Source organism: Grampus griseus, assembly GCF_964374135.1.
Source record: "Grampus griseus genome assembly, chromosome: 1".
Classification (NCBI taxonomy): Eukaryota; Metazoa; Chordata; class Mammalia; order Artiodactyla; family Delphinidae; genus Grampus; species Grampus griseus.
The window spans coordinates 100,798,230-100,822,895 of NC_139017.1; the positions used below are offsets into that span (position 1 = coordinate 100,798,230).

Consider the following 24,666-nt stretch of genomic DNA (forward strand, 5'->3'; position numbering starts at 1 on the left):
TTTTAAAAAAAGGAAGTCCTTTAGGTAAATATACCACAACCAAAGTCCTGTTGCATAGACAGGCACTGAAATGAAGTATGTCTGCTTTGGGTATGTTTCCTGTAATCTCTTAGCATCACTGGTCTTTCTCTCTTTTTGTTTTGTTTTCCCAGATTCGCTTTGTGGTGGAACTTGTGTGGCCTTTATCTTTATTTCTGGTCCTGATCTGGTTAAGGAATGTCAACCCACTCTACAGCCAACATGAATGTAAGCATAATGGGGGTGAGGGCAGGGGGAGCCTTGGCAGGCCTGGAGGGCCTATCCATTTGTTTAGAAAGGTTTTGGGGGCTGGGGGTGCCAGGATCTGATCTGCTTATCATCATTTTATGCCTACGATGCAGAAAACAGAGATTCATTGGCGTTATGCAAACTAACTTTTAAATCCTACACATTCTATGCAAATACTTACATGTGGTTACTGAAGAACTGTGTAATTATTTTTTATTTGGTTGTTTTTTTCCTATACCTAAACTCTTCCTAACTTCAAAGGGAGCAGATTATAGATGAGTTCTTTGAAATATTTTGGAGACAGCTCAGAGATATGTGAGACATGTTGCTAAAGAAAAATGAGAAGGGATAAAAAATAGTATACTAATAATATAGTATTTCTTGGACCCCAGAGGTGTCCTGGGACCGAAGATGAGCCTGTAAGTACCTCTTTTGTACTATGCACCTCAGAGAAAGTCTTCATCTGGTTTCTGGCCAGGATGACATCTTCTGGCTCTAGACAGCTGAGGTGAGGGCCTCAGGAGTTACACACAGCTGCTCAGTCCCCTATTCTTGCTCCTCAACTTCTTGTTTTTAAGTTTCAGGCCCCAAGTTCTGACACAGCCTCCTGCGCATCAAACTCTTGCCTCTTTACCTCACCCCACAAGGAGCCCATAACCTGCGCCTGGGCCCCCTTTTGCATGCTTGGGGGTAGATGCTCAATACATAGTTGTGGAAGGAATAGATGGACCTCTTCTCCTCCTCAAGCATCAGCAACTCGCAGAGGCTTCTTGCGCTAACATCTCTCTGCCCCTCCCCATCCCCCCACCAAAACGATGTGCTTCTCCTCTGTTCCCCCTTCACACTTCCATCCATGCCTCTATTAGGACACTTGTCCATCTCTCCACTACACTGGGAGTTTGAGAGAAGAGACCCTGTCTCCAGCACTCTGCACAGGGCCTGGCATATATTAGATGTTCCTGATTCGTTTTTTGTTTTTTAACAAATTTATTTATTTATTTTATTTTTAGCTGCGTTGGGTCTTCATTGCGGTGTGCAGGCTTTTCATTGTGGTGGCTTCTCTAGTTGTGGAGCATGGGCTCTAGGCGCACGGCCTTCAGTAGTTGTGGCACCCGGGCTCTGGAGCTCAGGCTCAGTAGTTGCAGCACACAGGCTTAGTTGCCCCGCGGCATGTGGGATCTTCCCAGACCAGGGATTGAACCCGTGTCCCCTGCATTGGCAGGCGGATCCTTAACCAATGCGCCACCAGGGAAGTCCCGCCCCTGCTTCTTAAGTGTTGGTGAATGAAGGAAAGCACCAGAAGGGCAGGGGTCCTTCCTGCAGAGGCTCTAGATCCTAGGGCCTGCATCCTACTTAGTGTCAATGACTAACTCCTTGTCTTCATTTCCTGTCTTAAAGGCCATTTTCCCAACAAGGCGATGCCCTCAGCAGGAATGTTGCCATGGCTCCAGGGAATTTTCTGCAATGTGAACAATCCTTGTTTTCAAAGTCCCACCCCGGGAGAATCTCCTGGAATTGTGTCAAACTATAACAACTCCATGTAAGTGTTGAGATTCCCACCATACCAGGAGGAAGCTGTGCACCCTTTATTCTCATCTTGCCCTGGAGTTCATGTGTGAGCACACAGAGCGTGTGACGCTGAGAGAGTGTTTTTGTGGTTTGCTGAAACCTTAAACTCAAAGGAGCAGGGCATGTTTCCTCTCTGGAGCATTGTATCAGCTGTCAGGGCACTTGAGGAAAATGCTTCAAACTAAGGCCACAGAACACAATTTCTTGGTTCATATATCCCCAAGATGTGACTTGGAGTCTAATTTCAGCCCCCTGCTGAGATGTGTCCACTGCCTCCAGGTCATTCACCTTCCTGGATGGAGTCACTGGATGAAAAAACCTCAGTTCCCCTTCTGTACCCTTACATCACTCTCCACGCTGGATCGATTCTGAGAGATCCCTGTTCCTTTAAAAGCCTTCTTGGACATCTAAAGGCTAAGAAAAATGTCAGGGAACCTTTTGAGGGTGAACGAAATCAAGTTTACAAGGTGAAGTTTGCTTCTTGGAAGACAAAGACAATTTCCAAATCCTCTGTCATAAATGCCATCAGTTCCCTTGGTTGGCAAAATCTTAGTGTACTGCCTGAGAGCAGAAGTTCTTAACCTGTGGGGCTGACGACCATTCCGAGAATCTGATGAAAACTGATGGCCCCTCTCCCAAGAAAGATGGACACACACACACACACAAAAAAAACATTACACTGTGCATATGATTTCGGGGGACTTGTGGACTCCAGGTTAATGACCTCTGGTCTGGGATCGAATTCAGGTCAAATTCCATACGAAAAGCGTCTATTTTTGGAATTCCCTCTCAGAGCAGGAGGTAGGGGGACTTGATGTAACATGTTCTATAGACAGAGGCTCAGGGCTGAGGACAGGATTGTCCTTCAGCCACTGGGCTGACCTCGAGCTGCAACTTGTGATGTTTCACCAACAAAGGCTTGTTGGGGAGTAGGCTTCACCTACCTGTATAAACATCAAATCAGATGGAAACTGAGATATTTGGTTACTCCAGTTCTTTCCTTAGAGGAGATCTGGATATAATTCCTCCAGGACAAAACTGCATTTTGACTAAAAAAAAAAGAACGTTTGGTAATTCAGCTTAATACTCAGAGGTAGCCTTCCCCACTGGGAACAAACTGCGACTGCTTTTGCCCTACAAAGGCAGAGGTGAGTAGTTGTGACAGAGACTGCATGGTCCACAAGCCTATAATGTGCTTGCTAACCCCTGGATGATAGGAAGATAGAGGAGGGAACACAGAACACCCATCTTCCTGGGAAAGTCAGCAGATGGCATCTTAGCCGGGCTCCCATGGCTGCAAACACCACCTGGAAGCTTTAATTTACAGTCTGTACTTTCAGCTTGAGCTTCCTTGAGGTGCCTGAGAAGAAACACCTGCCTAGAGACCCCATGGGTCACATGATGGGATCAGGGGAGACTTGAAGGCATTTCAGTGGAGGCTGCATGGAGCTTTGGTGGGACTGGCACTGACAGTGTCTACAGATTGAGAGGTGGGGGCTGGGGAAGGGAAGGGGTTTCAGACTCCAGCTGTACTCAGCATTTGAACAAGGAAGTCTGGGTTTCATGTTTTACACACACATTATGAGTGAAATATTTATTTGCTTGCAAGGCACAGAAACACATTTAAACAAGTTTAAGCCTCAGAGGGAAAGATATGGTTTGGACACTAGACCTTCTTGAAAAGCCAGGAGCAGCAAGGCAGTCCTCAGGGAGTGGGAGAAGAACTGGAGAGCCGTCAGGAGGTCTCCCCTCCTGTCTGGGCCTACAAGGTCCAGCCTCTCTGCCTCCCTCTGGGCTTCTACTCCATTTGCCTCTCTCCGTGGACCAGTATCCCCTGCTTCTCAATGCCTGGGCTGGCGCTAGTTGCCCAGTTCACGGCCCCTCAGCTTGGGCAATCGGAAGAGCATCCCTGAGTACCACTCAAATTCCTGGGAACAGATCTGCTTAGCCCAGCTTTATTCTTCTTGTCCATCAGCCTTGGTGGGGGTGTGTGTGTACGTGCATGCAGAGAGGACTTTGCGGGTTAAGCATGGCTGTTAGAACCTGCTCATGTGAATGGCTGGAAGGGCAGGTCTCAGAGAAGTGGGTACTGGCTGGGAAGAGCCTCCAGTAATATCTCCTAATATCATCCTATTTAAGGGTTCTTGGGACAGGAAACACATAGAGAATGGGGTTGAGAGGTGACCCAGCCCTGGCAAAGTTGGAAGACTTTTGACAACAAATTTCTCACTGCCCGTGTTGTCTTATATGTATAAGGAAGTAAAAATATCTTTCTCCTTTGCCTTGGCAATATTGAGAGAATACATAATGTAATAGATAGGTCAAGCAGGTGGTATGTTAAAAAATTACACAAGGTGTTATGATGATGATAATGATGTTGATGAAAACGACAGCTATGTCTTTATTGATGAGGCTCTTTCTTACAGCTTGGCAAGGGTTTATCAAGATTTTCAAGAACTCCTCATGGGCGCACCAGAGAGCCAGCACCTCGGCCAGGTTTGGACAGAGCTCTGCACCTTGTCACAACTCATGAACACCCTCCGGGCGCACCCCGAGAGGATTGCAGGTGAGGTGGGCTTCAGTGTTCTCACTATCACTCGCCTCTCACTTGCCTTCTCCACCAGAGAGATTGAAGATACAGGAAAGAGTTTGGAGATTTGGTTGGAAAAGATACCAGAGGGTGCAGGAAGGTATGGGACCTAGAGGCAGCACGAGGCTTACCTTGGCGAGAACTCCTCTTCCTGCCAGCCTTGAAGGTGGGAAATTGGGAAGGAGGGCAGGAAAGGTCTCATCTCAGGTAAGTCCAGAGATAGGAGAATGCAGAGAGTGATGGTGCTCTGGGAAGTCTGAGGCCAGGTGAAGGGCTGGACGCAGGGGGAGGAGTTTGTGGAGCATGGTAAAGGTGTGGAATACTTTCACAGAGTCCTAGAGAGGGAGCTACCCAGGACCGTGTGGAAGCAATGCCAAGTAGCAGTACGGAGCCCGGGAGGTCAGAGCACATGCTTATCGTGACATAAATATGTACAGTTATTCTGTTTCTTCTGGCAATATTCAGCATCCCAGGCCCTGAGGCAGAGCAGGCGCAGAGTGGGGGGGGATGGAGGGCTGGGGGCTGGTGGGGAGGTGCCACAGAAAGTCCAGGAGGGTGGTGATTGGACTACATGGATCGGGTTCAGGCTGCATACGGACGGAGGAGAAGCCAGAAGTCCTGCAGTTGCCCAGGGGAAAATGGAGGGGCAAGAGAATAGAGGTCTTGGAGGGCTCCATGACCCTGTTTAAGGACTGAGAAAATAGCAGGATGGAAAGATTGACAGATGTGGTCAGAATGTGAAATATGCGAATTCAGGATTTCAAAGGCATGCAGGACAGACAAAAACAAGCCCCCAGGTGTGGCCATGGTTGTTGAAGTGGAGCGGAGGTGAAGGTTAGGTGATGGGGAGGGCAAGGAAATGAGAGGCCACGCTGGCTGGACCCTGAGGTGGTGTGGGTAGGAGAGCCACTTGGAGGCCAGAAGCGTGAGGAGGAAGGGTGGGGGAGCTCCCTCTCCCGTGCCCCTCCTCCCCAGAGGAAGAACTAGAAACAAGCAAAACCCAAACCCAGTAACCACTCTGACATCTCTTTTTAGAGCACAAGTGAATGTTGCGTGGTTGTCACATCCGCCATAGGCTCCTCTGTAGGTGGCCGGAGAGACTGGCCATAGCAGTGGCCTGGGCACCAGCTGGACCACATCCCCTTGCAGGGGCACATGAGCAGCTGGAAGAGAACAGGGCTGCCAGGACCCCAGGGGTCACTGCAGTCCTGGGAGTGGAAAAAATTTTTCAGGGGTGGGGCTCAGAGGCAGCGAAGGAAGTGGTTTGTTGCTTCTGGGAGATGTCTGCTCCTAGGATGGAGACGGGGAAATGACTGTCAGGATGATCTTGGAGGATGACAAGGATGAGGAAGGGACATCCAAGGGGACGAGGGCGCTGGATAGAAAAGCTTCTGCTCGGGGAGAATGGTACAAACCAACTCCCTAGGGCTCCTCACGCATGCAGCGCAGTCAGCAGATGTTTGGTGAGTGCCCACCGAGCCAGGCAGGGTGCCAGTCCCCGGGGACAGAGAGGTGGTCAGACCAGTGCCCTCCCCTGAGGGCTCCCTGGGCAGAAGTGGAAGGACCAAGTGGACAGTGACCACACCATGTGGGGGGCTGGTGGAGGGAAGCAGGGGGGCTTCAAAGAGCACAGGGGAGTCAGGAGGGGAAAGTTCTCCAAGGAGAACCTGATCCTCCTCCCGCTGGGCCACCTTCTCCCTTCTCTCCCCATTGGAGTGATAAAGGACACAGATATGATCAGATGACCGTTAAGATTGCTTCATTACATTCTAATTCTTTCAAAGGTAGTAATGCATATACTTTATGTAGTAAAACCAGATTACAAACTATCTTCTTTGTTGCTCGGAAGTTTACTAAGATTTTACTTAACTCAAGCTTAAGGGGCCTTGCGGGGTATGAGCACAGTCAGCATTTTAATAGTGAGGGAAATAATGGGAAAGCACAAACAAGAAAGCATTTTTTTCCCCAAGGTTAAACAAGCGGATGAGAACACGGGCTTATCCGACCCCTGGAATGACTGTCTACCCCACTCATCCAGCAGATATTTCATTTTGTTTTCTGATTGTCGGATGGAGTCCGGCTGGGAGGAAATATAAAGGAAGTCATTGCAAACCACAATGTCTCTGTGGTCTTTCAAGCCTGTATATGAGAACCAAAATCACTCCTTCCCAGCCCGACGCAGGACTAGTTTTGAATCGGCGCAGGTGCTCCTTCTGCCGGCCTTCGGGCTGTCGGCGAACGTTCCCTTCAAGAGGGCAGCTTCAGGGCTCTGGGAAAACTGAGTCAGGGAAGGCCAGCCAAGGCTCTCCAAAGGACTTTGGGGGCCGAGAACACAGACTCTGCAGAACCCCTGACCTTGGTGGCCATGAGAGGGGAAAGGGGACCATCCCCCAGAAAGAGACAGAGTCTCTGAAGGAATTCCAGGCCGGGGACTGAAGTCCACCGTCAGAACTGAAGACGGTTTCAGAGTCTGTCCCAGGGTCCCCTGGGGACCTTGCCGGCTCTGAGCATTGACTCTTCAGCCCAAAGCTGCAGTGGAGGGTTAAGCCTTTGAAAGCGAGGTGGGCGGCTGTACCTGGGGTGTGCTTTTGCCTGTCAGTTCCCGGTCACCTGGGAAAGTATGCCAATGGTGACCCAGGGCATTTTCCTTTCCTAGCAAACCTGTAGTACTGCATTCTCCGCAGAGGAGGATTAATGGTAAAAGACCAGCCGTGAAGCCCCCTCCCCACTCACCCCCAAGCAAGCTTTGCAGTCTCTCAATCATCTTTAAACGCTGTCTTCCCCTTAGCCTCACGCACACCTTCTCCTGGCTTCCCCCACCCCAGCCTCAGCTCCCCTGACCTCCATGGGCCTCAGCGGCCCCCTCCCCCAGCCTCTAATCTTCCCAGGGAAGAGAACAAGAAGAACCACATTTTAAACTACATTTAATTTTCTTTCCTCAGGCCCCCAGTTCACATTTCTCCCTCGGGAGTCTGGTGTAGCTGCTGTCTGGTATCGGCCTCTGCTTACACTTTCGGCCCCACGCTCTCCGAACAGGGTGGCCCCGGCCCTCCTCAGGTGTGCTGAACCAGTACGCTCCTGCCCCTTCTCCCTAGGGCCACAGCAGGCCAGGCACCTGGCTGAGAAGCTGGACCAGGGCGAAGTCACTCCCAGTTTCCCTTGTTTTGTCCCTTCTCCCCAGCAAGGTATTTGTATGTAAGGTCAGGTGAGGGAGTTAAAGAATAACGAAGAGTTACACAGTCAGATAGGGCCCTGACTCTCAGGTCAAGACAACAGATATTTATTGGGTGTCACCTGTCATTCCGCAGACATTTACCAAGGACCTGATTCCATGTCAGGCTCTAATGCTGGGTGTCAGATAGAGGTGACTTGGAGGGCTTACATCTCTGTGCCCAGCATTGCTAGGTATGATGGGGAGTATAATAAAAGCAGGATCCTTAGCTCCTTACTCTCAAGAGCCTGTGTGTGTGTGTGTGTGTGTGTGTGTGTGTGTGTGTGTGTGTGTGTGTGTGTGTGTGTGTGTGTGTGTGTGTGTGTGTTCGGGGTTGCATTGCTGGAGGCCAGAGGATATAGTATAATGCTGTATACAAAGAAATGATTCGAAGATGAATAACCAAGCTGGTGCCCCAGGGGAAGAAAAAAGGAAGCTGGGTTTGGAAGATGACAGACATATGTTATTGAAAAGGAAAGAAGGCAAGAAGAAAATAAACCAGCCCCTCTCAGAACCATCCCCCTCTCTTGGGGGAATGCCCCCAATCCATGGTTTCAGTTATCTGTGGTCAACCACAGTCCAAAAATATTAAATGGAAAATTCCAGAAGTGAACAACTCATAAGTTTTAAATTGTGTGCCGTTCTGAGTAGCATGATGAAATCTCGGGCTAACCTACCCGGGATGGAAACCATTCCTCTGCCCAGGTGTCCCACTTGTTAGTCACTTACTAGCTGTCTAGCTTAGCTTATCAGATCGACTATCGCAGTATCACAGTGCTTGTGTAAGAATAACTCTTATTTTATTTAATAACGGCCCCAAAGTGCAAGACCAGTGATGCTGGCAATTTGGATATTCTTTTACTGTGCCTAATTTATAAATTAAACTTCATCATAGGTACGTATGTATAAGAAAAAACATAGTATATATAGGGTCTGGTACTATCTGTAACCACTGTGGTGGGGGCTCAGAATATATCCACTGAAGATAAAAGGAACTATTATATATTATAGTCAGGTTCCCCTAAAGGCTTTGGGCTTTTCCTAAGCAAAAGGTAGTGATACTGAGCTACCTGGCAGTACAACTCTTAAGGGACATCCATCGTGGTGAGAGAGGCTGCTGTGTGGTGGAACCTCGGGGCTGGTTCCCCTGCCCCAGCTGCACGGGCAGGCCTGTGGCTGGCCCATCCCCTTTCAAGAGGAAATTAGCAGCGACATCAATCTGGACAAGGCATGTACAAAGAAAGTCACAACCTGAACATAAAGGGTGACTGTCAAGCACTTGGGGAGCTAGGCCTCTTGGCGGCCTGGGGAGAATTTGGGGAGGAAGAGCACTGTGGTGTTAGAGCCTGGAAGGAACAGGAGCATTTGATGATTAAAGTTAGTTAAAGAAGAACTAAGACATAAGCAGTCAGCCAGGCTCCCGGAGAAGTTGTGATGTAGAGATAACTGTTTTCATGCAACCCAAATGCTTTCCCTTAATGTTGAAATGATTTCATAAATATCTGGGCCCGTCCCCGTCTTCTCTGGCTCGTGCCTCATGAACTGTAGCAGTGGGCCAGCTTCAGAGTGAATGTTGGCCCTGGAAGCAAGCAGAGAAGGTGGGTGTGCCTCCCCTGGGAGGGGTAAGAATAATATTAATGCAATCAGGTCAAGCATTTTTTTGAGCTGGGAGCTAATAAGCACTTTACACTCCTTATCCCAAGTCACCCCACAACGATCCTAAGAGGTAGATGTGGAAAGTGCAGACAGAGAGGTTCAGTCACTTGCCCCAAGGTCACCTCAACTGTTAGAAGTCCTTTATGCCTCCTTATAAAGAAAATTCTGCTTCCAGTAGGTTTTGAGTGGAGCTGAAAGAACGTGACTGGGCTGATCAGGGCATGAAACTGCAAGCCCAGGCAACAGGCCAATCCCCCTTTCCCCACTTGAAGATTTTCTTGCCCCAGACAGCCTGATCTCTCTTAGTACATGTCCATACCCTGAGCTTAGAGCCACAGCTGAGCCGACAGAAACACCAAGAAGGGTTCTCCACCCCATGACAATGGCACTAATTCTCCTCCTATTCTAGACTAGGCTTTCTCAGCCTTAGCGCTATTGACCTTTTGAACCAGATAGTTCTTTGTTTTATCAGAGAAACGGGGTTGTCCTGTGCCTTGTGGGACGTTTGGTGGCATCCCTGGCCCCTACCCACTAGTATCAATACTTTCCCAGTTGTAACAACCAAAAATGTCTCCAGACATTGCCAAATATTTCCAGGGGGACAAAACTGTTCCTCACCCCACCCCACTGTCCAAGACCAACTCCACAAAGCATCCGATGACCACCACCCCGACCTAATTTTTTCCACCCTGTGTGCCTTCTCACTAAATTTGGCTCGTCTGCTCCAGCAGTAAATGCTGTGACTGCCACTGGCAGGGGCCCTGACTCTTAGGCGCTCCCAGGGAGCCCAAAACAGGGCCCTCCTCTGATAGTCAAGTTAGAAATCGATTCTAGATGTTTTCCTTTTTTTGACCCATCTCCCCTCCGACACCCTGTTCTTTTCTTCATTCGTACGCAGGAAGAGGAATACGAATACGAGATGTCCTAAAAGATGAGGAAACACTGTCACTGTTTCTCATAAAGAGCATTGGCCTGTCTGACTCAGTTGTCTACCTTCTGGTCAACTCCCAAGTCCGTCCAGAGCAGGTAGGTGGATGTCATTGGTCAGTGGTCCCTGGAGGGGAAGGGTGGGCACTGAGCCTGAGCCTGAGAAAGGCAAAGGAGACCTTGAGTTTCTTTTTTCCTTCTGGCTTTCACATTCAGAATCATTCAGATTCGTGCCGCACACTCAGGAGAATACCTGGGGGTCACTTGTGGTGATGAGCATTCCCATCGCAGGATTCTGGAGTGGCACAAATCCTGGCAGCCCTTAAAACATCTCAGAGTTTTATGACTGGAAGGAACCTTAGAGACCATGTGGCTCAAACTCCTCTTATAGTTGAGGAAACTGGGGTTTACTCATGTATTCACCAAACACCTAGAGATGTTTTAGGTACCAGAATACAGTGGGAACAATACGAGGAAACCCCTGACTCTGGGAGCTCCTATTCCAGTGGGGGCGACAGGCACTAATCAGGTAAGCCAGATTGTGAAAGGGGCTGTGAGGAAGGTCTAGCAGGGTCGGAGTTAGGGAGGGACTGGGGGCAGTTTTAAATTCAGTGGGCCGGGAAGACCTTCCTGCGGGGGTGCTATTTGAGCAGATCTAACTGAAGAGAAGGCACCGTGCAAATGCCTGTGAGAGGAGAGTTCCAGCCAAGAAAAAGGCAGAGCCAGGGTCTGAGTGTGCTGAGGTGGCCTTTGAGGTCACAGAGCCCGATAACGGCCGCAAGTAGAGCAGACCTCTGATTTCCTGGACCATTTCTTCCCAGTGCCAGGCGAACTCCCTCTGTCCCCCCCAAATCTATTTTGTCTGTTTTCATAATCTCCTGTATTTATTCAGAGTGTTTTTCCCACTAACATATGACTTTCACATCTGTTAGCGCCTGCGCTACTCACATTAATCCCGAGATGGCTCAAACAGATGGGGAAACTGACGTGCCTGGAGACTGACCGACTTGTGCACAGCTGTAGAGCTAGAATTGTCCGAGCTGGTGCGGAATCAGGTCTTCTCGTTCCTAGTCCCGTGCTTGTTCAGTGGTTCTCAGGGTCCAAGACCAATAGCCTCAGCAAGGACTGGGAGTGAATTCTCAGGCCCCATCGCAGACTGACCAGCGGTCTCTGCTTTAACAAGCTCTCCAGGTGGTTCTGATGGCTCAGGGATGAGAACCACTGCTCTAGTTTGGGGCCTCATGGGCTCATGGCCCAGCATCCTGGGGGTGTGGATTCCTAGTGTGATGAACACGGTGAGAACGCATGATAAGCAGGGGCCTTAGCACAGACGCCCCGCCTGGCTCTCCTGGCCAGGACCGCACCTCCCCTAGACTCCAGGGGAGACGGAGACGTAAATAGAGAATTTCAGGGCCTGTGTCAGTCCTGAGGCAAAGGTCTGCACAGGGTGCCGTCTGAGCCCAGAGAAGGGAGGGGACCCACCTGCCTGGCTGAGGTTGGCTCCTTTGAAGGGGGTTTTCAAGCTGGTTCCCAGCACAACAATAGAGAGGCCCATACCTGCTTTTCTGGCTTCTCAGACCCTGAGGTTTTCACTGAAACTAGACAAGGGGAGCTGAGGTTCAGCCCTGAGGCAGAGCGTCAGGGCCCTTGGAACCCGGCACCCCCAGTGCCCAGGTTTGGTCACAGTGCGCTCCTGGGGCGGCCCTTGGGGTCAGGCCTGGCTGCCCGGCCCTGCTTGGCTCCCCTCCCATCCCAATCCAGGGGCGGGGGGTGGGCAGCATCACTTGCTCACTTTCCCCTTTGCTTTCTCTTCAGCTCATAAAACTCAAGTCCTAGAAATGCCTGTGATGACTTCCAGTTGGTAATAAAAGGGAGATGGAGATAAGGGCAGGAATTTAGGGGAAATTTCTTTCCAGTTCCTCACCTACGTGACATTTGGGTTTCTAGTTGCTGTGCTGCTGGCATTAGGGCTGAGGCCTTTCATGTGGGGAGAAGACAGGGCCTGGGCCACTGGGGTGTGCCTTTATTTAGTGTTGCAGTTTCTGATTAGCTGATGCTTCCCTGATCAGCAGAACTCAGAGCTTAGGAAGGAGCCCAGCTCCTGCACTCCGGAGGCCGGTCTTGTGGACCCAGCTCCCTCCATGCCTCCGTGCCCACCCTGCTTCTTAGCCCGACTGCCTTGTGTGCCTTCCTCCTGATCTCTGTCTCGGTCTCCTTGACCTGTCCATGGGAATTTTCCTCCATGACAGTAGTGCTCTCTCTGTGCTGTCTATAGGGTAGCCACTAGCCACATGCGGCTCGTGGGCACTTGAGATGGGGCTAGTGCAGCTGAGGAACTGAATTTTTAAATGTTATTTAATTTTAATTATTTTAAATTTAAACAGCGACATGGGCTTGCAGCTCTTTAACCGATCATCCTCATTGTACATGGAATTTCGTTCTTTACCATTAGGACTGGATGTCCCTCTGCCTAGTGTCTGAGCACAGCTCCAAAGGGAATAGCATCACTCGTTCTCTCCCCATCGAGGGAGTGATTAGGCAATTAAAGTAATACGGTTCTCTGGTCCATCCCTCATCACACCTCTCACCCCCAGCCCTGGAACCTCCTGAACATTCTTCCAGGCCCAGCTCAAGTGTTGCCTCCTCAGTGAAACAGTTCATAAACCCTCCCTTCTTTGTCCTGCCCCCCCCCTCCCTAATTGACAAAGAGCTAATGGGTAATGGTTAAGCACAAGCTGTGTGTTCAAATCTCAGCAAGGTCACAAGGTTCACTGCAAGTTAATAAGCAATCTGTTTCCTCATTGCTAAAATGGAGATAATAAAAGTACCTACCATATACGGTGGCTGTGGGGGTTAAAAGAATTAATATCCGTGAAGCAATTAGAATAGTGCATGGCACATAATAAACAATAAATACCAGCTACTTTTTACTAGCAATTCTCAACATTCCCTCTTCTGTGCTCTGGTTTCACGACGTTCAGCCTAGCACCTCCTGCTGTTTAAATGCCTGCATTTCCAGCTAGCCTGGAAACTAGCCTAGCTAGTTTTGGGGAGGGCAGAATATTCATCTTATTCTCGCTGTATCCCCAGTAACTCTCCTAGTCCCTGCAGAATGGGAACGCAGTGAATGAGCATTGAATGAATGAGTTACATTTTCATGGTGTCCCAGCTTTCTCCCTCGCCTGTTGTGTCACCTTCTCAAGTCACCTAACCCCTTTTCCATCACTTCCCTCCTCTGGAATATTAGAGGTTTGGACTCCAATGAGCTCAATAATTCCCTCCACCTCAAAATGTTTTAGACTCTGGGAATAGAGTTGGGGTGAGGTTTTGCCTGGAGATGAGAAGTAAGGTATGGACAAAACAGGAAGGCTCTGTTGGAATATGCACCCAGTTACAGGCCCCTGAGATTCACGGAGTCCGCACCCACTCGGCACCAGCTGTGACCTGGGCTTCACTTGTGTGGTCTGGACAGTTTCCATACAGGGGGTAACTGAGACCCACCTGCTCCATTCTCCAGCCCAGAGGGTTGTGTAGAAGGCATGGGACTGTGGAGGCCAGGGAAGTTCATGAAGCTGTTCTATTTATGGTATTTAGGGTTTTGTCCACTACTGGGAGTCCAGGACTCCAGGAGGCCAGTTACTGTGCTGGGTGGACAAGGGTCCTGGCCAGGGTTGAGGCCTCCGTGGCCTCTGAAGGCCATTATGGGGACTGTGCTCCACAGCAGCTTTCGGATGTGGGAGCTCCAGGGGTTAGCATCGTCAGATGAAATACAGGTGCCTGGTTAAATTTGAATTTTAGATAAACAACGAACAGTTTTTCAGCATGAGGATGTCCCATCTGGACTCTCTTTGGGACATACTTGTACCAAAAATTGTTCACTGTTTATCTGAAATTCAAATTTAACTGGGCATGCAGTATTTTTATTTGTTAAATCTGGTGAGACAGGAAGGCAGGGGTGGTCATTCACCGTCACTCCAAATGCGTTCTAGGGGCAGGACAGGAATAAAGATGCAGACGTAGAGAATGGACTTGAGGACACGGGGAGGGGGAAGGGTAAGCTGGGACAAAGTGAGAGAGTGGCATGGACAGATATACACTACCAAATGTAAAATAGATAGCTAGTGGGAAGCAGCCGCATAGCACAGGGAGATTAGCTCGGTGCTTTGTGTTCACCCTGAGGGGTGGGATAGGGAGGGTGGAGGGAGATGCAAGAGGGAGGAGATATGGCGATATATGTATATGTATAGCTGATTCACTTTGTTATACAGCAGAAACTAACACACCACTGTAAAGCAATTATACTCCAATAAAGATGTTAAAAAAAAAAAAAAAAAAAAAGAAGGGATGGCTTACACTGTAAAGTCTCTCTGCTAAAATGAGGCCTGGGAACATATGCGTTTTCTATGGCTGCTAAACAAGTTACCACAAACTTAGTGGCTTAAAACAATACAAATTTATTATTTTATGGTTCTAGAGGTCAGAATCTAAGTCAGGGAGCCAGCAGTGCTATGCTCCTTACTGAGGGAAGTAGAGGAAAATTCATTTTCTTGCCTTTTCTAGTTTCTAGAGACTGTCCACTTTCCTCGGCTGGTGGCCTCCCTTCATCTTCAAGGCAGACATTGTTTCTTCTGCTTCCCTCTTCCACATTTAAAGGACCCTTGTTATTACATTAGGCTCACCCAGATAATCCAAAATAATCTCCTTATTTTAAAGTCAGCTGATTAGCAACTTCAATTTCATCTGCAAGCTTAATCCCCCTTGCCGTGCCACATAACGTATTCACAGGTTCTGTGGGTTAGGACATGGACATCTTGGCGCGGGCCAGTCTCCCTCTACTACAGGGAGGTTTCCAGTGTTGCCTTTCCTTTCTGCAGTTTGCTCATGGAGTCCCAGACCTAGTGCTGAAGGACATCGCCTGCAGTGAGGCCCTCCTGGAGCGCTTTCTAATCTTCCCCCAGCGCCGTGCGGCGCAGACAGTGCGTGATGCGTTGTGCTCCCTCTCCCAGGGCACCCTACAGTGGATGGAGGACACCCTGTATGCCAACGTGGACTTCTTCAAGCTCTTCCATGTGGTAAGGGAGATATCCAGCTGCCCGCCCCTTGGGGGGTAATTCCTGGAGGCAGTAGGTCCTGGTGGCAGGCCATTGGGGACTCACAAATTGACAGTCAGGGAAGGCACGAACCTGGTGTTCCAGACATTCCTTGTTCAAGACAAGACAAGACAGGCTCCAAAGGCCCGGGAATCAACTGATAGTATTTCCAGAGCCGTGGCCCAGACAGCTAGGAGTCACCATTAGGATCACCATTAGATATGTGGTGTGGCAGGTCTGGGTCCCCCCAAATGTGGGATAAGCCCTCTTCACCACCTCTGGCAGTGTGGAAAGGAGGAGCTAGGTGATCGTGGAAAAATTGTTAACCTTTCCTGGCCCCATCACTCATCTACAAAACAAATATAATACTTTATAGAGTGGTAGAAAAGATACATTAAAAATATATGCAAAGCATTTAATAAATTTCAGTAAATGAGAGCTTCACATTCCCTTCTCTGGGTCTGCTCTTGACCCCAAAGTTTACTGTTTCTGGATTAAAAAAACAACAAAAAAAACCCAAGAGAAAATGTCATAGAAATTTTCCAGAAATTTGGAAAGCCTGATCTAGCTCAACGCTGTGTTCAGAACTGCATCCCAGACAGACTTCTTGGGATCCAGTCATATCTTCTCTTTTGCTAGAAGGGTAAGATGAGAGGGAATTATATAAAGGAGGCATCGAGCATTGGCTCTCGTACTTCAGAGTGTAGGAAAATCATCAAGGAAGCCGGTAAAAGATGCACGTTCCGCATTCCCACCCCCAGAGACTGATTCAGGAGACCTGGGCTGGGCCACAATCTGCCCTGTATCCTTAGGTGATTCTGATGGAGGTCATCGGAGGCCACGCTTTAAGAAACACTCAAAATTAGAATTAGAATTTTCGAGCATTGAATTGTGTTTTCTCTTTTGCCTACGTTTTAATTTCTGGAACTATGTTTCGGAGAGTGTCAATCACTGAGAACATGGCAGAGGAATTTGTGTTTTGTCTTTTTACATTTGCTCTCTCAAGTCCCAGAAAACTTGCTCTAGCCTTGTCTTCAAAAGCAAGGTGAAGGCTTTTAAAAACAAAACAAAATAAAACAGGACCCCACTGTTTCTGGCAGGGTTCACACTTCATCCCTTTCAGTGTGACTTTTCCTTGGAATGTTACTCCATAATTTCCCCAGCTCATCAGGGGGCCTCCAGAATGGGGTTAGAGGGGTCAGGTCTATGGATGCCACCAGCCCTGAGAGCCAAGGGCCCCAGAGAAGGTCTCTGCAGGGAGATTAAAAAGCCATGCAGTTCAAACTTCTCTGTCCGAAGTTCCATGAGGAACCCGATTTTAGACACACTTCTTAGCTTGTTTTCAGAATCAGACAGGAGAGTGAGTAGGTGATAAAAATCCTTATTCTGAGCTGCTGAACACCCCCAGCACAGTGGGAGCCCAGTGCCTGCGTTTGCAGAGCTGTGGGAGCTTCCCTGGGTGCCTGGGATAGTGCAATCCTCTGGTCACTAGAAAACGGGCAGCGTCATGCATCTGTTTTTGCAGCACTTTGGCCACTGGTATAGTACATGTACCTTTGGGGCGTGAGGACAGCCTGGATAATAGCAGGAGAAAGGGGGAACCTGGGCAAAACTTTTCATTAGGGTCTGAACCCATAACTCAGGCTACTGGCTTCACGATGTTTATTTATCAGATAGGAAAGACTAGACTGTCTTTCCTGCTGTCCTTACATACTGCTCTGGCAAGTGTTAGAGTTCAGAAACCAGAGGAGAATTTTGGCCGGTCACCCTCACCAACCCAAGATGGACCCTAGGTACTCGCCCGTGTCCATGCACTCAAACCTGAATTGGGCCAGGCACTGTGCTGAGGCCAAGGGCCCAAACATGGCTTTCATGCCCTCACTAAATTCCCAGTTACCCTGAGACAGACAAACAGGCCATGTCACAGCACTGAGGCTTAGGACATTTGGCCCCTAGAGCAGTGGTACCCAGGCCTGGTTGCACACCGAGTCACCTGGGGAGCTTTTAAAAATTACAAGTGCCCCCCCACCTTCATCCCATAGATTCTGATTAGTTGCCTTTAGCATTTTTAAAAGCTTCCCAGATCATTCTAATGTCCAGCCACGGTTGAGAATCACTGACCTACAACATAGGAGTTTGATTTACAGTCTCAATTTCTGTAGACCAGGCCCAATAATAATAGTAGTACCCAAACGCGCCTAAGGCTTCGAAGTACTTTGATTTGATCACCCCTAAGACCAGGATGCTATGCAGATGCATCCTCCCTGCCGTCCTTTTAATGAAGCCGGTGAGCGACCCCAGAGACTGCCAAGAGGAGCAAGTTCAGGCAGGAGACAGGCTTACCCAGGAGATAGTGTTGCCCCTACCTACCATCTTTTTGTTCCTGCTTGTCTCTGTGTGGGAAGACCTAACCAAGACAGGACACATCGGCCCCAAGCAAAGAGGACAAACACCCTATGTGGTGCCCTTGAAATGTGCTTTTCCAGCTGACAAATGTACTGAGTGGCTAAACATTTGTTTTTAATTACTAAAAAGGAAACCTAAAAGGAATTGCAGGCAGTAAGATGGGATTTTTCCTCCTGTACTCATCCTATTGTGTTTTTAGTAAAATAGCCCTGAGGCAGACACAGAAAGGCTCAGGGCAGAGCCTCCCCGACCTTCTCAGAGGGGCATGGGCCAGGCGGGAGGCAGGGGCAGGGGCCTCTCTGGGACGAGTCTGTTGTTGCAGCTGGTTGGCGAGCAGCCATGCTTAGGTCCAGCGCTGGGAATGCTGTGCCTTCCGTTCTCCTGGGCTGTTTCTCACGCACACGTACACCAGCGTATAAATAAGGTTTTAGTAAATGCCAAGTTGGTGCTCACTAACAAATAGAGAGGGGCCATCTCAGCAAACCACCACACGGCTCCTGCCTCTGTCGTGTCAGGACCTGGGCGTGTGGGTGGAAGTGTAACCTCCAAACCAGACCGTGGAGCCAAGAGACTCAGAGAGGGGTGTTGGGGACTCAGCACCAACTGGGGCCAGCTGTGTTTTTCCTCAGCCCCTTGGAGATCAGAAGTGAGTGTTGTCATCCTCAAATAATCCAAATGCAGTACCCTCGCCTTACTCCACCCCACCCATCCCCATATGTGTCCTCGCGCCTGCGTGCCTGCACACGCACACGCACACGCACACACACGGGATGGCCAGTGACCTAGGTGGGCTGGGACGAAAACAGCAGCCAGCTGGCTGGATTTTCTCCGCGGAGGTTTAGCCCCTCTTGGTTTCATCTGGGTTGAGACAGTTTGAAAGAGCTTGTCTTCACCTGTGACCTTTTTGGGCTTCACGCCCCCAGCTTGAAACCCCACAGCTCAGACCTGGGTCCAAGGTACGGTGGCTGCCAACACTACCTGAAACGTTTCACACCTCATAAAAAATGGTGTGTCAGTTTCGGGTGAGGGGTTGGGCCATTTCCCATCTGATTTGGCCCAAGGCGTGCGTGGCCCTCCCCCTCCTCCCCCTTCTCCCCCTCCTCCCCCTTCTCCCCCTCCTCCCCCTCCTCCCTCTGCGATCCTTCCTGTTTTCTCTCCGACTCTGGTGCACAGCTTTGAAATCTTGCTGAGAAGCGAATCTGTCCCTTCGGCTCTGCATGTTTATTTGTGGAAGTTCGGCGGGGAACTGAGGAGGTGCCAAGACCTGCCACATTGCTGGGAAATCTGCGTTCCCTCCCTTCCCCCTTCTCAATGGATGTTGATGGAGGAAATTTGGCCTCCCCGGCATTTTGGCCCATGGTTTTCCCCTTTGCAGTTGCTTCCAGTGTGACATGATTCAGCTTTCTTTCCTTTCCCTCAACTCCTACTCAGTCAAGGTTTTTCCTTTGCTGACTTCATTCTCCCGTGTCTTTGTGACTGTGGGGTGGCTGAACATTGAGTTCCGCAGAAGAAAGGCCGGTCTTAGGGGTGCTTGCTACATGCTCTTTTCAACGTCCTGCTTTGTTCTTGGCTCTGCTCCCTAAATTCCTGAATCATTGGGAATAAATGTGGGTGGAGTGCCCCTGCCCAGTGCGAGCTGGCCATGGTTTCTGCTCTCTTGGATCATTCGTTGCAGTTTGTTAAATTTCAACTATGCGTTTCAGTTTTCAGGTGATATTGCTGTGTCAAAATTCTCTGGAAAGGCGCCGTGTCTCCAGGGTTTTACCATGAGGTCCCATTAATGACTTAATTTCATGATCTCTGTCCCTTCCGATTTCTGAATCTTTGGACTGTCAACTTTCTCCCACTTCTGTGTGGGGGGTTTAGGGAGGGAAGAGGAGGAGTGGTATCCAGTGCCAGCAGTGTGGAGGGAGGTGCAGCAGGGCTGCTGAGCGAAAGCAAAACCAAGTCAGCAGATAGGATTTTTTTGTTTTTTGAAAATTATTAAGCCACAGCAAGTATAGTTAATTTACAGCATTAGTATTTGTTATTCCTACATCTACAAAATTATGTGTCTATTAAATTTCAAAATTTTGGTGAACTGATTTTGATAAGGAAGAAATAAAAAGGAAATAGAAGAGAGGAACATTAATTACATTAAATATATATTAGGCCCATGGGCTTGACTGCCATTGGCCTGCCTCGGTTTCTTTTAGACTCCAGGCGTGAATAGGCTAGGGCTTATTTTCATGCCAGATCAGATGCTGTTTTATGAATTTAAAAAGAAAATAAGACTGAGAGGTCAAAACTAAAGTCGCTTGGAACACAAACAGGCCCCTACAAAGACTGCTTCTAGGATGATGGGTCCTGGGGTTCTGGCCTTTATTCAGTAGCTGTAGACTGAGCACCAACATGTGAGGCATCCGGTTTTCTCCAAGGTAAACTGGTTTAAAGAAGGATTTTGGCCTCTGACATTTCTTATCTCTCCAGAACAGTAGTTCTTAATCTTTTTATGGATTAGAACTGCCTTTGAGAACCTGACAACAGCTCTAAACCTTTTCCCTAGAGAAATGTAAGTTCACACAGACACACAGAGGGTGGGGCTCTTGGAGCCTCTGAAGTCAGACCCCAAGTTAAGAGCTTTTGCGTTAAAATTTCTTTCCTACTTACCATTAACATATGTCCTTTCCTAAAGTCTCTCAATATAGCCACAGATTCTTCCTTAACTCTCCTTATGAAGTAATCAGCTTCTCCCCTGAGCACAGGACCCAGTATTGAGAGGACCAGAGGGTGGGCAGCCAGCTGGGGCCCACAGAGATCTCCTGGTGGTCAGGGACTGGGTCCTGGATCTGCACTGGCTCCTTTCTTGCTGTCATTTAAAAGGAACTCAGTCGCTCCATCTGTAAAATTGAGATAGCAAAACCTATTCCATGTATCTCATGGGATCCAGTGGTGAAATTCACATTAGAGAAGAGTTGGAAAAGTGCTTTGAAACAGAAAGCATTTTTACTCTTACAAAAACTAGAATGCAGCTGCTTTGTGGAAGGCCCCACTGTGCCCCGCCCCCATTGCTCCACTCCCAGAAGCATCCTCCTCAAACACTTACGTGGGACATTCTCCTTCCTCCGACCCTCAGACTAGTAAGAGGTCTATCTCATGGGGTCGTCTTTTGACTTCCCATAGATTCCAAAACCAATTTTGCTTTCATCAACCACAAATACCAAGACTGAAGTCACCTCAGAGAGAAAAAGGCCCAGTTTCTGTTGAGCCAAAAAAAGTCCCATAACTTGTCTGTTCAAGAGCCCACCCTCTCGTTCAGACTCTCTGCCCCCTCCAGTCCTGGGAAACAGCATGTCTCTGTGACCTCTCCCGGTAGAGACAGTTTGGCATTTCCCCCCTGCTCTGAGTGATTTAGTCTGAATTCTCCACTCATGACGCATTTCCTGGTACTCAGGGTGTCCCCTCCTGGTTGCCCCCTCACCACTGAAGCTGGCTTCCTCTCTTTTCATCTGATGCTTCACAACTGTCAGGTTGCAGCAAACATGCTTCAAATCTACATTCCTCCAGTTGCCTAGCAACAACTTCCCTACCGGATAAATCTGGATTTCCTGTAGCGGCCCACAATTAAACACAGTGGGCCCCTCACTGTCTGTCCACCGTTTCATCTGTTCTTCACCTCTGTCTGGGTGCTTCAAAGGCAGCAGCTCATCCCTTACTCCAGAGCCTTCCACCAGCTCCCAGAGGCCGCATTATCCCTATAAAGACACTTTTAACCCAAGGCTACCTATTTACCCTTGTGTTAGATAGACCCTCAACTTAGAAATCAATACTGTTTTCCAGATGGCCTTCTTTGAATCAGAGAAAGTAAAACAAAAATTTCAACTCATAAAACATTCCTTTTGTGTGCTGGCAGAGTGACATCTGTTTGATTAACCCATTGGATCCAAAGCAACAGCAAGAATTGCTCAAATAAGACTTTTTTAGTAGCTAATATGCCTTATTCTGCCTTAAGAAAAAATACTACACAGTCCCAAAGGACAGACATGTATCTTGTCCCTTGGGAACCCAGAGACCACCTCATGTAGCCAGAATCTTCTTGGCTACTGGCTAGGACCTTGTATCCATTTCTTAAGTACTGGATCAAGGCCCAGGGACCCCTCAAATCAACCAAAGCCGATGGGAGATGATAGAGACATACCTTTTCAAGAGCCCTATTTGTATATCCAACCTTCCTTCCTTACAAGGTCTAATCAGACCTTGAACTTGGGTTGGCAGTGCTGAGGCCGGTCGTGACATGGAAGGGTTACCTGTTGTTTGGGAAATTAAGAGAACTTATTTGGCATAGGAAGCAGTGGTGTGTGTGTGTGTGTGTGTGTGTGTGTGTGTGTGTGCGTGCGCGCGTGCGCGTGTGTGTGAGTGATGATATTTGCCATTTTGGTCTGTGACCTTTTTTCCAGAAATGGTTTCACATTTCCATTCAAATAAATTTATAGTCCCTTCCGGTTCTTTTGGCAGGAACAGTCCATGTGAATTTGAATAGATAACAGAAGAGGGAGCCCTGGGAAATTTATTTTATAATTTATGGCAACATCAGTCAGACAATTGGTGACCAGATACGTATGAAGTGTCCCCTGGGGGGACGGGCACTGTTCTGAGATGTAGTTGGTATCTAAAATGAAAGTGTGAGTATAAGACCTTCATTATTTACCATCTCCACTGGAAAGAGCTAGGAAAGGCATTGCAGCTATGGTACCTGGCACTCAGCTGGAACTCGGTAAATATTTGTATAATGAATATTATTAAATTATTAACAATACTGAAAAAGAAAATGGTAACCAGACACACAAATGCATCTCAAGCAGTTGTTCCTCCTGTTCCCTCTTCCCCAAATTTCTGGTTTTGTTCTGGTCTGGCTGTCTCTCCAGTCTCTCTTGCCATCTCTCCTTACATTCCTCCCTCCACCTGGAATTCCTGGTCCTCCCGTTCTGTCCATAATTACTGCCCTCATCCTCATGATCATCACCTTCTCTTCTTTCAAACATTAGCCAAGTGTCACCTTCCCCGTCCCCAGGTGGAACTGACCACCCCCTTCCGGTAAGTCACCATCATACCTTGTAAAAACATCTCTCATGAAATGTAAAATCACAATAGACTCCGCCTCTTTTCCACTAGAGTATATTTATTTTCTCATTAATTAATACAACACATATTTATGGAGCATTTACTGTGTACCATACCCTGAAGATACAAAAACAAAATAAAGCATATTCTTATGCTTAATGAGTTTACAGTGTAGTAGAAAGACAAATATCTTAAAAAATAATAGCAAACGAATATAAAAGTGATAAATAAATGCACTGAAGATTATAGGAGCAGCTAGGAGGGGCATCTACCCCATGGAGAAGGAGGGCAGGAAGAGCATGACGGTGGGGGAAAGAAGGCTTTCTGGAGAGGGTGAGGTGATTTCACATGAGTTGACTATGGCCAGTAGGGGTAGGGTGAGGATGGGGTGGAATAGGGGAGGTTGGCTGTCTTATCTATTAGGCCCTAAAATGATAGGCATAGTATCTAACGGAAAAAGGGTTTGCAGAGGCCTACAAAAATGTTTAAGAATTGAAAATTAAAAATTATGGCTCTGAAATACAAAGAAAAAGCTTTAGAATTAAAATTAATAAACATTAAATTGAATGTTTAAGAAACGTAATATTATTCAACTTTCTGGTTAAATTTAATATTCATGAAATTTTAAATTAAAAAAGCTGTTTTATAGTTCAGGTTTTCTCCCTTTACAAACATTCCTAAGTATTTGCAATGATTGCTGAGAAATTGTACCAGATCATTCATTTAACGAGTTAGTCAAGGTCAAATAATTTCAAAAGCAAATTAAGAACCTTAAAAAATTATCTATCTATCTATCTAACTATCTACCTATCTATATCAATATATAGATATAGGTACATATAGCTATAGATAGAGACACAGGTGCTTTTAATGTGTTGAATTTGAGGCAGGATGGAATTTTAAGGACAGAGTGTGCCTAGAGCCTATGGAGATGAAGGAGAGGGGATGGAAAGAAGATGTCCACTTAGGCAAAACATAGGCATGGATAATCTCCAGCCCACAGTCAAGTGAGGAAAACAGACAACAAACTCACAAAGAAGAGAAAGTAATTAAAAGGGATAGGAGCTGTGACTGATTGATTGCAGTCCAATCTCTCTGGACACATGAGTGTGACAGTTGCTTATTTTCTGTGCCTCTGGGTTTCTAGTCCCTCTAGGTACCTCCCATTGTCTAGGACCCTGGTTGTTTTTCTCTGCACAGCTTCTTTAGACTCCATTCTTTGATTCCAGCTTCTTCCTAAGGCGGTCTTTCAGATATCTTTTTGCTCCCCTCTCTGCAATCTGAAGGCTCATCCTGCTCCAAACTCAGACCCAACACCAGCTCCTAAATCACCAGGCTGGGGATTTTGACAATGGGATGGGAATGGGGAAGCATCAGTGATGACTCTCAGGCTTCCAGCTCTGGTGAGTGGGCAGGAGGCAGTGCCACCAATTGAGGAAGGGCGTCCAGGAACAGAAGCTGGTTTGGGAGAAGACGATGTGATCAGTTTAGGACAAGTTGGAGTTATGCAAATGTCCAACAGACAATTGAGGGATGGAGATGCAGATTTAGAAGTCATCAACAAAAAGGTAGCAGATTAAATGAGAGAGGGAATGAAAAAACCCAGAGAGAGTGTACAGAATGAGAAGAGCGAGGGTGTGGAGGTCGAGAATCTCAGCATATAAGGGGAAAGTAGAGGCTGAAGAGCTTGTGGGCTAGGCAGGGGGGGAACAGAGAAAACCAGGTGAGATGAGTGTCATGAAGGTAAAGAACATGACCAAAAGTGTCAAGAGCAGAGAGGTCTGAAAAGACAAGAACCAAAAGCATCCATTAGACTTTGAAACTGGGAATTCTAGTGAAAGCACCTTGGT

The 24,666-nt window shown here is 48.0% G+C and overlaps 1 protein-coding gene across 1 annotated transcript in view; it reads left to right on the forward strand.

Moving 5' to 3' along the window:
* ABCA4 (ATP binding cassette subfamily A member 4) overlaps positions 1 to 24,666 on the forward strand; it is a gene marked incomplete at both ends in the record, with an annotated part of 143,058 nt that overhangs the window by 7,653 nt on the left and 110,739 nt on the right. Inside the window, 5 exons of the mRNA XM_082663876.1 lie at positions 153 to 246; positions 1,666 to 1,807; positions 4,263 to 4,402; positions 10,192 to 10,319; positions 15,095 to 15,292. Of these exons, the coding sequence (XP_082520002.1) occupies positions 153 to 246; positions 1,666 to 1,807; positions 4,263 to 4,402; positions 10,192 to 10,319; positions 15,095 to 15,292 (702 nt within the window). The remainder of the gene's footprint in view (positions 1 to 152; positions 247 to 1,665; positions 1,808 to 4,262; positions 4,403 to 10,191; positions 10,320 to 15,094; positions 15,293 to 24,666) is intronic.